The sequence below is a fragment of the Trachinotus anak genome, unplaced genomic scaffold, assembly GCF_046630095.1.
Source record: "Trachinotus anak isolate AG129_WGS33_773 ecotype Australia unplaced genomic scaffold, CSIRO_AGI_Tana_v1 ptg000003l, whole genome shotgun sequence".
NCBI classification, from domain to species: Eukaryota; Metazoa; Chordata; class Actinopteri; order Carangiformes; family Carangidae; genus Trachinotus; species Trachinotus anak.
Genome location: NW_027273854.1, coordinates 23059498 through 23074149, shown reverse-complemented (window position 1 = coordinate 23074149; position 14652 = coordinate 23059498). Strand labels below are relative to the sequence as shown.

General features: G+C 42.4%; 1 protein-coding gene across 3 annotated transcripts in view; it reads left to right on the top strand.

Moving 5' to 3' along the window:
• Positions 1 to 14652, top strand: part of LOC139618596 (neurabin-2-like) — a 38535-nt gene that overhangs the window by 1832 nt on the left and 22051 nt on the right. For 2 of the 3 annotated variants that reach the window (XM_071474659.1, XM_071474660.1), the window contains exons 2-5: positions 4300 to 4704; positions 6434 to 6642; positions 6744 to 7088; positions 7421 to 8140. In XM_071474659.1, the coding sequence (XP_071330760.1) occupies positions 4386 to 4704; positions 6434 to 6642; positions 6744 to 7088; positions 7421 to 8140 (1593 nt within the window). In that variant the 5' untranslated portion in view covers positions 4300 to 4385. The remainder of the gene's footprint in view (positions 1 to 4299; positions 4705 to 6433; positions 6643 to 6743; positions 7089 to 7420; positions 8141 to 14652) is intronic. The other variant, XM_071474661.1, reaches the window with a different exon arrangement.

Here is a 14652-nt window from a genome sequence, read left to right as displayed (position 1 = left end):
GAGAGCGATGGACAGGAAGCAACTGCAAACCGCAGGGGATTAGAGGTAGCGGGAGACAGATGAAGTTGTTCCTGGAAAGATGAAATGAAATCTGGGCTTTTGCGTATACTGTATTTAGCAACTGGTAACAACACCACCGAAGACTAGGAGGACAGTCCGTCATGTTATGGATGGAGTTACTGGAGTCGGATTTTGTGCACATCAGGTTGTGTTTATCAGTTAGACTGGGAGCCACCAGCTTCATCTTAACAATAACAGGAAAAAGTCCAGTAGCTCTGTGTGTGTGTGTGTGTGTGTGTGTGTGTGTGTGTGTGTGTGTGTGTGTGTGTGTGTGTGTGTGTGAGTGAAGGTTATTTGCCTTACATTGGATTTGCTAACTTAAGTTCACATGATCGGTGTGTGAGAATCTACTATTTAGAAAGACAGTGTCACAAGACATAGTGTGGTTGCAGTTTGTGTGTGTGTGTGTGTGTGCATGTGTTTGTGTGTGTGTGGTAGTACTTCCATGGTCAGCAGTGCCATCTGGAGTCAGTGTGGGCCCAGGCAGGAACATAATCGACCTTTCCTACGTTACCCAGGATACAACAGTAGTTTATTGTATGTTTCACCTCCCTAAACACACTATAATCCTGTAAACAATGCAACTTCCTGTCAACATTAGGTTGTTGACGTTGCCATGGACATATAGGCCTACAGCCAGACTAACAGCAACATGATCTAACATGTGTTACCCACTCTCAGCTCAGATGCATATTTCTGCATATTGCTGCACAGTGTTTGCACCACATGAGGACAGTTTTTTGTGCAACCTTTGAGTAAGTTTTTATGAAGCAATGAAACAATTAGTAAAAAAAAAAAAAAAAAAAATGCTGCCGTTCAAATAATCAAGTAATCACTGTTTTCTGACATTTTACAAACCAAAAGATGAATTAATTATTGAGAAAATGTTGGCAGGTTAATCACTGATGAAAATAATTCTCAGTTACAGCTCTCAGTAAGTCAGTAAGTACGTTTCCATCCACCTGTTTTCAATATGTACACATAAAAAAAAGAAAAAAAAATAACAGAAAAGTTTTTACGCATGGCTGAGGTGTAAATGTTAGTGATTCAATAAAAACTAAATGCAGCAAAGTGTAATGGAAACAGACTAAGTGAATAATTAGTGACAGCCATGAAGCATGTGACTGGTCTGTCACTCAAGCCTCCACTGGAGAGATGAAACGGAGCAGCAGATGAAAATGTCAGATGTGTGTGGCCTGATTTTCTACGGTTTGAGGTTTGACTGCTGCTTTTTTAATTACATCATCTCGCTGCATCGTTTTCTTCTGCAGTGGTTTAATGGCTCCCGACTGGAAATAACAGCAGTGGACGTAAACTCTCGCTTTTCAGAAAAATTAGCTGTAAATTTGGACAGAAACTTGACAAGGGTTATTTCTGATCAGGCTTGAGACTTCAGATTTATTACAGAAAGTCTGCATTGCAAAAGTTGTGTAGAGTTTGAAAGACATAGACTTTTACCAGACAGGGAACATCTACAAAGGACTTGCATTATGGGAAATGTAGTATCCATTGTTGTTGGGCTTGTCCTATATGAGGGACAGTGTATCAGGATATCTCAGCGTCTGCTGCTTGAATTAGACCATTTAAGACTGTCCCTGGGAAGTCTATGATAAGTGCTAAATGTTGGAGTCACCCTTTAATGGCGTATAATGTGGTCATGTACATTCTTGCTCCACTCAATTTCACAATGGTTAAAGTGGCTTTTAACACACACACACACACACACACACACAAACACTCACACAGATCTCAAAATGTATTAGAAAATTCACTGTTATGTACCAGTCTGTTCATTAAGGCGATCTGTGTTGACTTATTTGTGACTCTGTGAGCTGGACCAACCAAACACACCATTAATTAATGATGACATCACACAGCACTGTTGCAGAGCAGCCTCATTTTGTGCTCTTTGGTCTAAACCAGAGTGGAAAATCTGACTTTAGTATTTGGCTTGTTTAGACTCAAAGCAGTAAATTACAAGCCTGTACACTGACTACTTCAGACTGTTTGTTTTGTAGTGAACAGTGTTGAATCAAAAGAAGTACAGGTTGTGTCATGGTGGCATTTTAACTTAAACTACAGCATGAATGTTCACACCTCAGCTGTGAATTTTCACACCAATCCCACAGTCTGCTGGAATAACGAGATGTGTCGACCGCAGCTCCGTCCACATCTGATCAAGTAATCGTCTGAGTTGTGAAACCACTAATTTCCATTTAACCTTTAAAGTGGTCAGCAGTTAGATCCTTGTTTTATTGGGGGCCATGTCAGCAGCTTAGCCTGTGAGCAGACAGAGAGAGCCAGGCTGGCTGTTTCCTCCTGTGTCCAGTTTATGTGTTATGCTAAGCTAACTGTACAGACATGTGCGTGGAATTGACCCTGTTTTTTTTGTTTTGTTTTGTTTTGTTTTTTTTGTCTGCTAAGCTTGCTGTATTGAATTTTGTAAGCTAGTCGCAAAACTGCTAGCATGGTAGCTAGCCAGGTAGCTAACAAAGAACAAGGGTTTTTAGGGACAATGTTTAGCTTATTAGAGCAGCAACATGCTTGGAACGATAGAAGCTGAGTGCAGCCTTATGTTTTCATGATGATTTCATTATCTAATAGTCATGATTTAATAAACATTTTCTTGAAACCTGTAGATCTTTAAACTGGATTTTTGAGCTCTGTACTCACATTTTCATATCAACCTGGTGTCAGATATGAAATATCTTCTCTTTGATTTGACTGAACTGTTTTTTTGAGATCATGGCTTCAACGTATTAAATGCTGCTGTGAAATGAAGCACGCGCAGAATTCAAACCTGATGAAAACATCAGTGGTTTCTGCAGCTCAGACCTGACAGCCACACACTCAGCCAGTACATTAGATTGTGATCATGAGAAAACAGTTTGATATCTGGGGACCGTGGGAGTGTGCTGTATTCATACACTGACTTTGTCATGAAGTAAGTTTGGCATTCAGAGCAGCAACACGAAGCCGTACGTGTCATGTGAGGTCACAGTGCGTCATGATTTTAATTGGATTATTTTGACGGCTCCTGGAGTGCCATGTGGGTGTTATGAAAAACACAACGAAGCAGTTGTGCTGCTATTTGATGTCATGTTTGGCAATAGTATTGCTCATTTTCTGCTCATACAATATTAATTTTCTATCAAAGGTTAAATTAAATTTAATTCTCCCCTGCTGTCTGTTCTACTACTGGTTTATATTAGGGCTGCGAGTAACGATTATGGTCATTATAGATTAATTCGAATATTCTTTTCTGGATTAATCAATATAATTAATCAATATAAATGGTGAAAAATGCCTATCATAAATTCCTAAAACCCAACTGGACATATTTAAACAACTTACTTCATCCGACCAACAGTAGAGAAGCTAAAGATATCCATGTAACCAGCAAATATTCACATTTAGGAAGCTGCAGTCAGAAGTTTTGGCATTTTTGCCTAAAATCTTTACTCAAATGGGACAAACCGATGTTCTTGTGGTTTGAGGCGCTGACTGTGAACCACAACATCCCTGGTTCGAATCCAGCTGTGGACCTTCATTACACATCCTCTCTCCTCGTTCATTTCTCGGCAGCTGTCGAGGCACCAATGAACGCAGATTATGTCTTTCAACTAGATCTTAAATAATCAATTGATTAGTCCATTGATGGAAAATTATCATCATCCAACTGACAATTGATTATTTTATCAGTTTAATCAATCAATCATTAGCTTTTTCTAGCCTCTTTAATTCTTTTCTCTGTTTTGTATAAGTGAATAAACCTTTGGGTTTGAGACTGTTTGACACCATCTATACGTTCAAAAGTTAATTGGTGAAAATAGTTAGTTAACTTTAGTTACAGCTCTGCTGCAGCATAATTTGGACCAATCAGAGGAGTGAAGTAGCTGGTGTTATATGTGATAATGAGCTGCAGGTCAGTGTCACTCTCTGCAGAGAGCAGGGGCTTCTGTCTGTGGAGAAAACATCACTGGTTTGAACAAGTTAGTTACAATAATTGTTTGAAGCTCTACTTGTGTCACTGTAACCTCTGACCGACGGCCGACCTCTCCTCTTTTCTCTTCTCTTCACAATCTCTTCTTTTGACAATTATTTACCAGTTAGTTGTTTAAGTAGAAGTTTTAAGACCATGCACCGGGATATTGGCGCCCGTTGTTATTAGAAATCATAGGAAATGATTCATCACAAATATAAACGATCGATCTGTCTGTGTCTCTGTGTGTGAATCAGGAGGAGAATGTCAAACAGCTCCAGGATGCTGCCGCCCTCATCCCTGCTGACCTGCTGTTCATCAGGGCGGATCTGATTTGCCAAACATGATGAAGACTGAGCCCCCGTCGGCCACGGGGAGCAATGGGGCATCAGGCGGGAGCAGCGGGGGAAGCGGGAGCTCGAACCTGCGGAGCCCCTCACCCCACCGCAACGCCTACGAGGCCGGGCTGGCGGCACTGAAGAAGGCCACCGACCACCTCAACAATGCAGCCAATGGAGGCTCCGAGCCTGCGTCAAAGCCCGCTCCCCTGCCCCGCCCAACCGGGAGGGGCCGGAGATATGGATCGAACGTTCACCGCATCAAGAACATGTTCATGCAGATGCAGTCTCCTGGTGATGAGGAGGACGGAGCCAAAATGATTGGTAAGGTGAACATTTGACACCAGTTTGATTTTTGTTTAAGCTTTTAAAGTGAACAGTGTCAGGAGAATTATAAGTGGATGATTATGGTGATGGTGGTGATGATCTTAAACTTCAGCCTTCCTCTTCAGTCCTTAGTCCAGGCTTTAAAAAGCCCTGCACACCCACACGGGTGTTCAATGACTCTGGCTGTTTGGACTTGTAGGAGACTTGTAGACTTGCTATGCTTGGAATTAACCATTTGCTTCACCCCTTCTCCAAACAATGATTGACCAATCGTAGCTTTAACAAGGCACTGCGTGTCTGTCAACCTTTGAATTCTCCAGTGATGTGTGTGGGGCTGTAGTAACAACAACATTCGTCATCTGAAGAGTTTGGAGTCTTGTGTCTTTTTATATCGTTTCCAAAACCAAAGACATATTTTAAGCAACAAATTAAAGAGTAAATCTAATATAAGATGCTAATGTCAATGACTGACGAGCTTACTGACTTACAAGTCTAAGATAAAGCATACTTTTAGCTAAGTACGTTATTTTGTGGGATAACAAGTTACATGTTTGTGACCGCTCTTTATTGGATTTGTGGAAGCTTACACTCAGCCAAACTCATTACCTGAGATACAACCCGAGTGTTTCGTTTGCCAAATGCCCTGGTTAGTCCACTGCTCAAAGCATTTGTCTGCTGCAACAATAAATCTGACCCTCTGTCTTACTTGTCCCAGTACGCTGAGCATCCAAACAGGGTTATTGAAATAATTACATATTACCTCATTAGATTCACAATACAAGGGCAAACTAGTGCTACATGGCAATAGAAGAACAATTCTGTTTCTTTATTCTCATGTCTTCTACATGAATCATCAGCGGTGTCTCAAATCACTCACTGCTCCCTACATAGTCACTATATAGTGGGTTCACCATTTTGTAGTTCTGTCCGAATGCATAGTGAGAATTATTATACCCTATATAGAATCCCACAATGCATCATGAAAAGTAGTGTACAACTGATGGTCACTAACAAAGCGATATATACCAACATGCATTGCGCTCATGCTAAAAGAAAGAAAAGCGGTGCAGAGAAAATAATCCAAGTGTCCGAAAGTGTTTTTCTATTTTACCAAGAGTGAATGAGTGAATGATGCCACAATGACACAACCATTGACTTTTATCAATATAAAACATAATTCAATTATTTTTCTTTTGATCAAGCATCTCAGACTAATTTACTCAGGAGGGAACAGGAGTCAAACCTCAGTTTTCTGCTTTTGATGATAGTTAGACTGCGATACTGTGTAATAAAGAATAAAATATAAGTGACATTGCCCGTGATTACTTCAGGCTCCACTTCCTGTCCATTACAACATAGTTTAGCTAAATGACAAACAGTAAAATAAAACAGAAGCTTACTTTTATAAGCGTTTTCTTCTGTTGTGGACAATGGGATATTTACAAAGTATTTGCTCATAATATTTAGGATAAAAAAAGTGACAATGTCTACTAGCATACAATGTGGTCCAACCCTGCTGTAATAAACTGAAATTGATATGTACAAGACAACATTGCTACTCTAGGACCAAGTGCTTGTGTTTCATTTCCCCATTGGACATTTCTTGCTGAGGTCACTTGGTCTGTACAGTGTTGACGTTGCTAGAAAAAATGGTCAAAGTCATACCAACTAGACCTAAGCTGTGTGAAAACTGAAGGTTTCCAATGAACTTTCCTGTCATTGCCAGGTAAAGAGCAGGCGGTAAAACTGTCCCTGCCCAGAGCGTCCAGCCTCAACGAGAATGTCGACCACAGCGCCCTGCTCAAACTCGGGGGCACAGTCTCAGAGAGGGTCAACCGGTTTGACTCTAAGTCAAGCGGGGAGGGTGGATGCGCCTCTATGGGTTTCTCCAAACTGCAGGAGACCAGGAGGATCTTCGAGCAGCGGACTCTACAGGTCAGAGGGCTCATTGTTTTACTTCCTTGTCTGTTGTGTAAATACTTCTGTACTTTTTCATTTCATCAAGTTGACCAGAAATCAATGACTGACTCCTCCAGGAGAAGCAAGCAGCCACTAACCGGATCTTGCTGAAGAAGGAGCGGGCATCAGGCTTCCAGGGCAGCCGTCTAGACGTTGTGGCTCGCTTTAATGGCTCCACTGAGGCTCTGGACCGGCTGGACGACCCCCCTGCTCCCACTCCTGCGCCCGCTCCTGCTACTTTTCCTGCTGCTGCAGCTTCAGTCGGGCCTGGTGAGGCTGTCAGCCCCACCGTGAGCCAGCTCAGTGCTGCGTTTGAGAAGGGCGAACTGCAAAACAACCTCTACCTCCCCCAGCGTCGATCAGCCCCTGCCCTAGCACCAAAGCCCAAACCTCCAGCCAGAGCGGAGGCTGTCGGCAGGAAGGTGTGGGGATGTACTTAACTTAACTAAAATTCAGGGGATCGAGAAAGGAATACTGCGCCAAAACTCCAAGAATCTGGAGATATCCCTTTTTAGGTTCTTGCAAGAATCTGGATCATATCTGGAGATTTTTTAATGTGCAATCGTACAGTGCCGAGATCGAAGCATGTCCAGTCCAGATTTCATCATATATGGGTCATAGTTTGAAATATCTGGGCAACCACATCTCCAGATTCTGGGGTATTTTGCGCAGTGGAAACTGGTTGCAGTAAAATGCATAAACAAAAAGTTTAAAATTGATAGATCATCTCTCCTTGTCTCTCTCTGTCTCTTAGGCGAAGGTGTTGCCTCCAGGTAAGGACCCCGAGGTGGAGACAGCAGTTGTGAGCACTCAAGCAGCAGAGCTACCAGAAGGGATAGGTTCTCTACAGAGGAGCATAGAGGGAGTGGTGGCCAGTGAGGAGAAGGAGGGTCTCGGACAGTCAGGAGACCAGCTCTCCAACTCCTCCTACTCCTCGTCATCCTCAGTGGCTGTCACTTCCTCCTCTTCCTCTTCAGAGGCCAAACCGGAGTCAGAGGAACAGCCAACAGCAACAGAAGCCAGGGGCTCAAGTACAGTGGCTGCCCGAGAGCGGGAGCCACAAGCTGATGAGCAGGACGGCTCCACTGGGGAATCTGAGGCCGGAGCCAGGCTGGTGCAGGCAGAGGTTCATGCCTCATTGGAAAACGGAGAAAAAGAGCCTCCAGGTTCCTCTCCGTCAGAGGAGGAGAAAGGAGAGGACTTTGAGAGCCGCGGCAAGGAAGAGGAGGATGAGAATGATGAGGATGGCTCGAGGAAGGAGGATTACTCGGAGGGGGATCTGGTGGATATCAGTGCGTACAGCGGGCTTGGGGAGGAGGACTCTGGAGGGAGCCAACTGGACGATGAGGAGGATGAGGAAGACGAGGAGGTGTATCAGCCTGAGACGAGTTGCTCTGAGATTGCGGGCCTCCCTGAAGAAGAGGAGCCCCCACCATCCAGTAGGAAGATTCGATTTAGCACTGAGCCAATCAAGGTGAGTTTTTGTTGGATGTCATTACTCTTTTTCCTCAGTGGAGCAGTAATTGTCAGAATGGTCACCATCACACACATTAGACATAGTTGATCACAACTATTGTGGCCCCAACCTGATGTGAAAAAACATTATTGGATTTGTAGCTGTGAAGGTTCCCAGTTGACGTCACAGCTGTGCTGGAACCAGTGTTGAGCAGTTCCCTCTTCAGGGACTTCCTCTGTGGCCTCAACTCTCAGCCATGGTCATTTCCACTTGAGTGCTACTTGATTTAAACAATTTAATAACATAAATGGACACAAATCACCAGCAGTATTAGATCTTTGTAAATTTGGTATCTACTGACAAGACTTTTCATCGATAGTATTAATATTATTATGAAAGGGGTTCCTCCTAGTAGCAATCATCACCCACCTCTGTAGCTCCTCTCATTATTTTGGTTTTATTGCCAGCTACCTGACTCTTTTAGTTCACTCTCACCGCTCTCTTCAACCCCAGGAGACCAAAGCATCGCTACAGGAATAGTAGATTCATACATTCATCTCGTAGCTAAGGAATGCTAATGTTGCCCCCGTGTCTGCTGGAGGTTTAAACAGGCAACTGTTTGCTAACATGTCCGACAGCTTTATAAGACAAATCAGTTAATGCAGCTTTAATGAAGTCAGTAATAACTGTTCTTTAGGACACTGGTGAAGCCCCTGCATGTGTTCTGCTATTGACCAGACCATAAACACTTGAAGAGAAAAACTTCCTCCTTTAATATCTCTCTGTCTCTCACACACACAGACACACACACACACACACACACACACACACACACACACACACATACACACACAGGTCATTAGGGGGATTTTTGCTCTTTGATTTCGCCACAGTATATCCTGCTGACTCTGTGTTTGTGTGTTTGAACATAGATCTTGATTTTACAGAAGCTCTTTTCTATACCGGGTTGCTCTCCTACGAGGCCCCCACCCCCTCCCCTCTCACCCCCTCCCCTCACTGCGGCAGTCAGCTGGTTGTGAAACATGTCTGAACAAGAAATGACAGGGTTGTCACGTTAACAACATGCTTCCCGAGAAATACCATTGAATAGCATACCAAAGTGTATGACATGATAATATACCATGTAAGAGTAGGAGATGGCAGGATTTAATGCCGTTACACAGACTGCATAAAGGACAGTGACGGTGAGGATCACACTGCTCTGTCCTGTCCACTTGTGCAGGTGGTAGGAGGAGGAATGTGTTTTATTTCAGGACAGGCATCAGGTCAAAAAGAGATTCTTTCCATTTTCTTGGACCTTGAAACATTTGACCGCAGTCGTCTTTAGCCACAGTGCAGCTGAAAGTGGAGTTGTGGTCTGAGGCTCTGCTGCTTCCTGCTAAGGTAACTGCTGCTGGTAGCTGCCCAGCCAGCATGTGCTGCACATGTGCAACCACCTGTTCTTCGATTAAGCAAACAAACACACACATAAAATGTCGATTACAATTGTCCAGATGTGCTGTTTAATAGTCAGTGTGTGAAAACCAACATGTTTGTTGCATTTAAAATGTCCCTATTTTCAACTTTAACAAAAAAAAAAACCAAAGAGATATATTTTTTGAAGATAAAGTGAAGATACAGAATTGTTTGCTGGACATTTTAGTCAAAAGTGATTCAGCTCTTTGCAGCTGCCGCTTTGAAACTTTGCAAAGGTTCACTTCCTGTAGCTGCCTCCCTCAGCTCTTTCTCTATCTCTGTCTCATCTCCTCAGAGGGTTCTCTCACTGTGAGCAATGTGAAGCAGCCAGTAAGATTTATTTTAAAGCTACATCAACCACACCTTTCCACAGTTAACAGTAAGCCTGCAGTCAGATCCAGGATGAAATCTTTAATTAACAAGTTTTATAGATTAAGCAAGCAGTTGATAGATGTCCAGTCCAGGATGTGTGCACAGTTTGGAGGGAGACAACACTAATAAACTCAAATATATGTACTTTATTTTGGCAGCTATTGTGATTGTGATATGAGTCACGATTTCAGGTGGAATGATGTTTTTGTGTTTTTGTATTTCATATCCACTGAAATTTTTTTAAAATGATGATGATTTGATTTTTGTTGGGACTTTTATCAAGCAAGCATGTTCCTTTATGTCTGGAGAATACGATATTTAGGCAGGGGCATCTCTGTAGCACCACTAACGCTTATGGTGCTAACAATGCACAACAATGATGTGACACATCTTACCTTTATCAAAAAAAAATGCAGATCCAGCGATTTTCTATTTTCCAACACTTTTATTATATCTTAGGGGGTGAGTAGTCTGTCTCACTGGATGTAGGCTGTAGGTACAAACCTGTTACTGGGAGCCTATTCCAGGTAGTGTTCTCCTCCCCTTCGGTTTCCCTTGCCTGTTATCAATTTCAAAATCCTCTTCACTATGGGAAACAACAACAACCTCCAAGTGAGCAACCTACACGCTGAAGATTTGGGTCGTACAATCGCACAGTCGACATAGATCTGCATCTGTCTGTTTTTTGAGCAGTTCTAGTGACAGCTCTGGCTATGTTAGACTAGGGTTAGGTTCAGGGACTCTAATCATGGCTCTGAGAGTCATGAATTTTGTACTGGCACAGGTCATAGTCTAGATAACACTTAATCTTTTTTGTTAGATAACAGTTCTATGTATTGTTAAAAATAACACTCTGATACACGTGTCGGCTCGGACTAGCTAACATGACACCTTAAATTCCGATTGGAAACAGCAGCTAGAGGTAGCTAACGAATGTACCAATGAAAACAAATTCAGAACAAAACAGTTAGTGTACACCAACCACATATAGTGTTTAATAAGTAGATTATTTTTATTGAACTCTTTCAAGTCACATAAAGACAAGAATAGTGACTGTATATCAGAGCCTTCTGAATGACACTGTGGTAGATTTTCTCACCCTTATAAAACAGAACGGCGACCCGATAGCCGAGCGGTTAGGGCGTGTACTGACTCTTTCCTGCGTGTCATTCTCCCCTCTCTCTGTCCCCTCATTTCCTGTCACCCTATATTGTCCTATCAAATGAAGGCACAAAAATGCCCAATAAATATCTTTTTGAAATAATTATATATATTTATAAACAGCAGCAGTAATAATGCAGCTCATTATCATAATACAGTACGTATTATTCATTTATTCAGTCTAGAGTAGCTCTGATGCCAAACAGGCAAAGGGGCAGCAGCTTGAAAGCAGCTACAGAAAATAAACACTGATAAACACCACACACACACACACACACACACACACACACACACACCACTTCTCATTCATATACTTGTGAGTGTGGCAGGTACGTTGTAGGATTTGCAGACCTGGACTGGAGCCGTAGTAAGAAAACCAAAGATTCCTCAGTGCAGTCAAAACCACAAGAGTCAGACTCAGTCAGTCTTTTGGAATAAAAACAGATTGAGTTACTGTGTCTATGTGCATCACTGCAAAATTTATATTTTGATTGAATATGGGTCACATCAGAAAAGCATCCATGAAGGATTCAACATAGCTTCCTGCAGAATGAATGAATCCCAGTGACAGTACAGCTGCTCTTCTTGTTGGATGTGTGAACCATGATCAGAGAGGTGTTCAGCTGCAGGCAACACAAAAGACAGGAGACTCACTGTCTGGACATGTTGGGTGTTATTACTCAATTTCAAAACTGGTTGGTAATTATTGTTCTGTCATCATCCGCTACGTGTTATCCAGGACAGCTCAGACCTCCTCCAGAGCTCAACAAGTCTCCAGCCTGCCTCAACAGAAATGACATTTTATAAAGGAACGCAGTGAGATCACAGCACAGGTCAGAGGTTTATATGAAAGATCTGGACGACCGTGAATACACTTGCTGGATTTGTCTGTGTAGAGCTGTGTACAAGGCTGCCTCTGTGAGTCTGTAAAAAGCACCTGGAATGTGGCAGGGTGTGTTTGTTTTCCTTGAAAAAAATGCACACACACCTACACACACACACATACACACACACACACACATACGAGCAGGGGAAGCTGATTGATAAGAATCACAGAGCAGGTCTTTGTTTGGATGGAAAAAACACCTGGTGTGTGTGTGTGTGTCTGTGTGAGCTGAGAAGTTTTGTGCTGAGATGCACCTGATCCTGACTGAAATCATTACAGACTAACTCCTGATTTCACTCACCAAAGTCTGTTTACAGGTGTTGCAGGGTATTTCTGCATCAAAGTTGTGTAAAGACTGAGAAATTGCCTCGAGTGATGTCACTTGAGTCCGGGTCCAGTGGGGCTGAAGGTTAAAGAAGAGGAAAAAGTCTGGGGGTGTGCAGTTAGAAAGAAGTGAGCGTACCAGACCAGTAGCCCGCTCCTCAGCTCTGCCTGAGATTAGAGGCACTACTAGCATAACACGTCCAAATCTCCCACCAAACTTGTTGCGTTATGAGTTTTGACAAAGATGACAAATGTTTGGAATAAAAAAGGCAACATCTCTGATTCTCTGGAGAGAGAAGTGGTGTTGTAGATGTGATGCAGCTGTTCCAGCATGGACAGAATCACTAATACATTTTTCGGTCAAAAGCATACTTTTTAACTTCCTCTCCAGACATGTTTTAAACTATGTAAACCTATTATGATTAATATTTTATTCAACTTGGTTTTCCCTCATAAAAAGGGAAAAACAATCGAAAACTGAGGCTGTAAGCACATCTGCTCTTACTTCCTCATTGAGAAATCTGGATCAGGCCTTATGTCCCAACCACCACCGCTGCTTGCACTAGGTTTCCGGGTGAAAGGTCAGAGTATCAAGGTGGTTAAAGGAGAGACTCAACCACATGTTTGAACCTCAGTCGGACCCAGACTCACATGAGGAGTCTGTAGAGACCAGAATCAGAGACTAGCAGACGTATCAGAATGGTAGCATCTTTTGTTTGTTTATGATGTTTGTTAGCTTGTAACTGGCAGTGGCTGACACAGTGTTAGTGGTTGTGCTAATGCTCACTCTGGCTCTCTGTGCTGCCCCCCACTCCTACAAGTTGACAGGATTGGTTCCTTTGGTTTGTGATGTATGACTGTCATTGGTTCAATGCAGTTCCAAGGTGGAAATGTACAGATATGATGTTGACTGCTTATTTTGTTCATGATTTGTCTTGTATGATATAAAAAACATTGTATGGACATGTTAACAAGGTTACAAACATGATTTTCATGTGTTTCATCTTCAGAATGTCACTAAAAAAGATGAAAAAAGAAAACATACATAGAAAGGAGGATGAAATGTGTCCCATCAAACGTCCCCAGCCAGATTCAAGCTGGGACTTTGGGATTACCAGGCAAATTCAACTCAATTTTTGAACTAGTTAAATTAACCATTACAGTCTATCTCCATCTGAAGACCTCTGACCTGGACCTGGACTACAGTCCTATCAGTGCCCGAATATGAGATAAAGGCGGGACTGTCTTGAAATGTACATCCTAGAGAAGGCTCTCTCTGCTGGCGGCTCTCTCAGCACAGCCAAATTATAACCCAGGACAGTGCCAACGCCCGAAGACTTGTCTCCATCAGATATGACTCAGTCTGAATTTTCTTGTCGTCCTACTGTCAGAACTTAATTTTAACATGTGCTGATGTCTGCCTCATACTGTGTTCCAGCTTTATGACATGCACATCTGTACAGCAAGATTTACCAAAGCACCTCTACTCCAACAACAAGGGTTTTTCTGTTCAGTTGACAATCTGGTGAAGATGACTGAAACAGCATATCCCAGGAGCCATGAGCCCTGTCGGTTAGCATGAATAACAGTGAATCCCAGGAGCTCTGTGGACAGAGAAATAGTGTATCACAAAAACTGATCTGGTTCCTACCTGCCAGGATGTACATTTAAAGGCAATCCTGCCTTTAACTGTAGAGATTTGTTGGTGGCTGACGCACAAAATAGAGTCAGATCACATTACCTCAACTTCACTTCACTGCAGTTTACAAAAATGAAAATATCATAGATATAGAAGTGGCAAAATCCAGACATATGTGGCCCGGAACTGACACAGTTACAGATTATGTGGCCACTGTGAACAACTTAGTAAGCACAGCATGACTTACACAGACACACATCTCTGCACATCCGTCTAAGCTACACAAATAATGATTATCTTAATTTCTTGATTAATTGATTTTTAGTTTGTTCTATAAAATATAACAAAATAGTGAAAAGCAAAAGCGAGGATACAGTCAAGTCGCTTGTTTAGTTCAGTTTGTTTTCAAATGACAAAGAGAAGAAGCAAACTATCATGTTTGAGAAACTGGAGCTAAAGAGTGATTTCTGCTTGAGAAGTGCTTTAAAGGAACCCAATTGTAAGTTTTGCTACAGCTACATAGCTAACGTTAGCATTACCAGCTGTTTATTTACCAGTCTAGAAGAAACATTGTGAGTGAGCTGTCTCCAGAGGTGGAAAACTTTGCCAATGTTAACTCTTGTCTCTATCACATCTTTTCTTCTATTGAAGTTAGCATGCTAACCAGGTAGC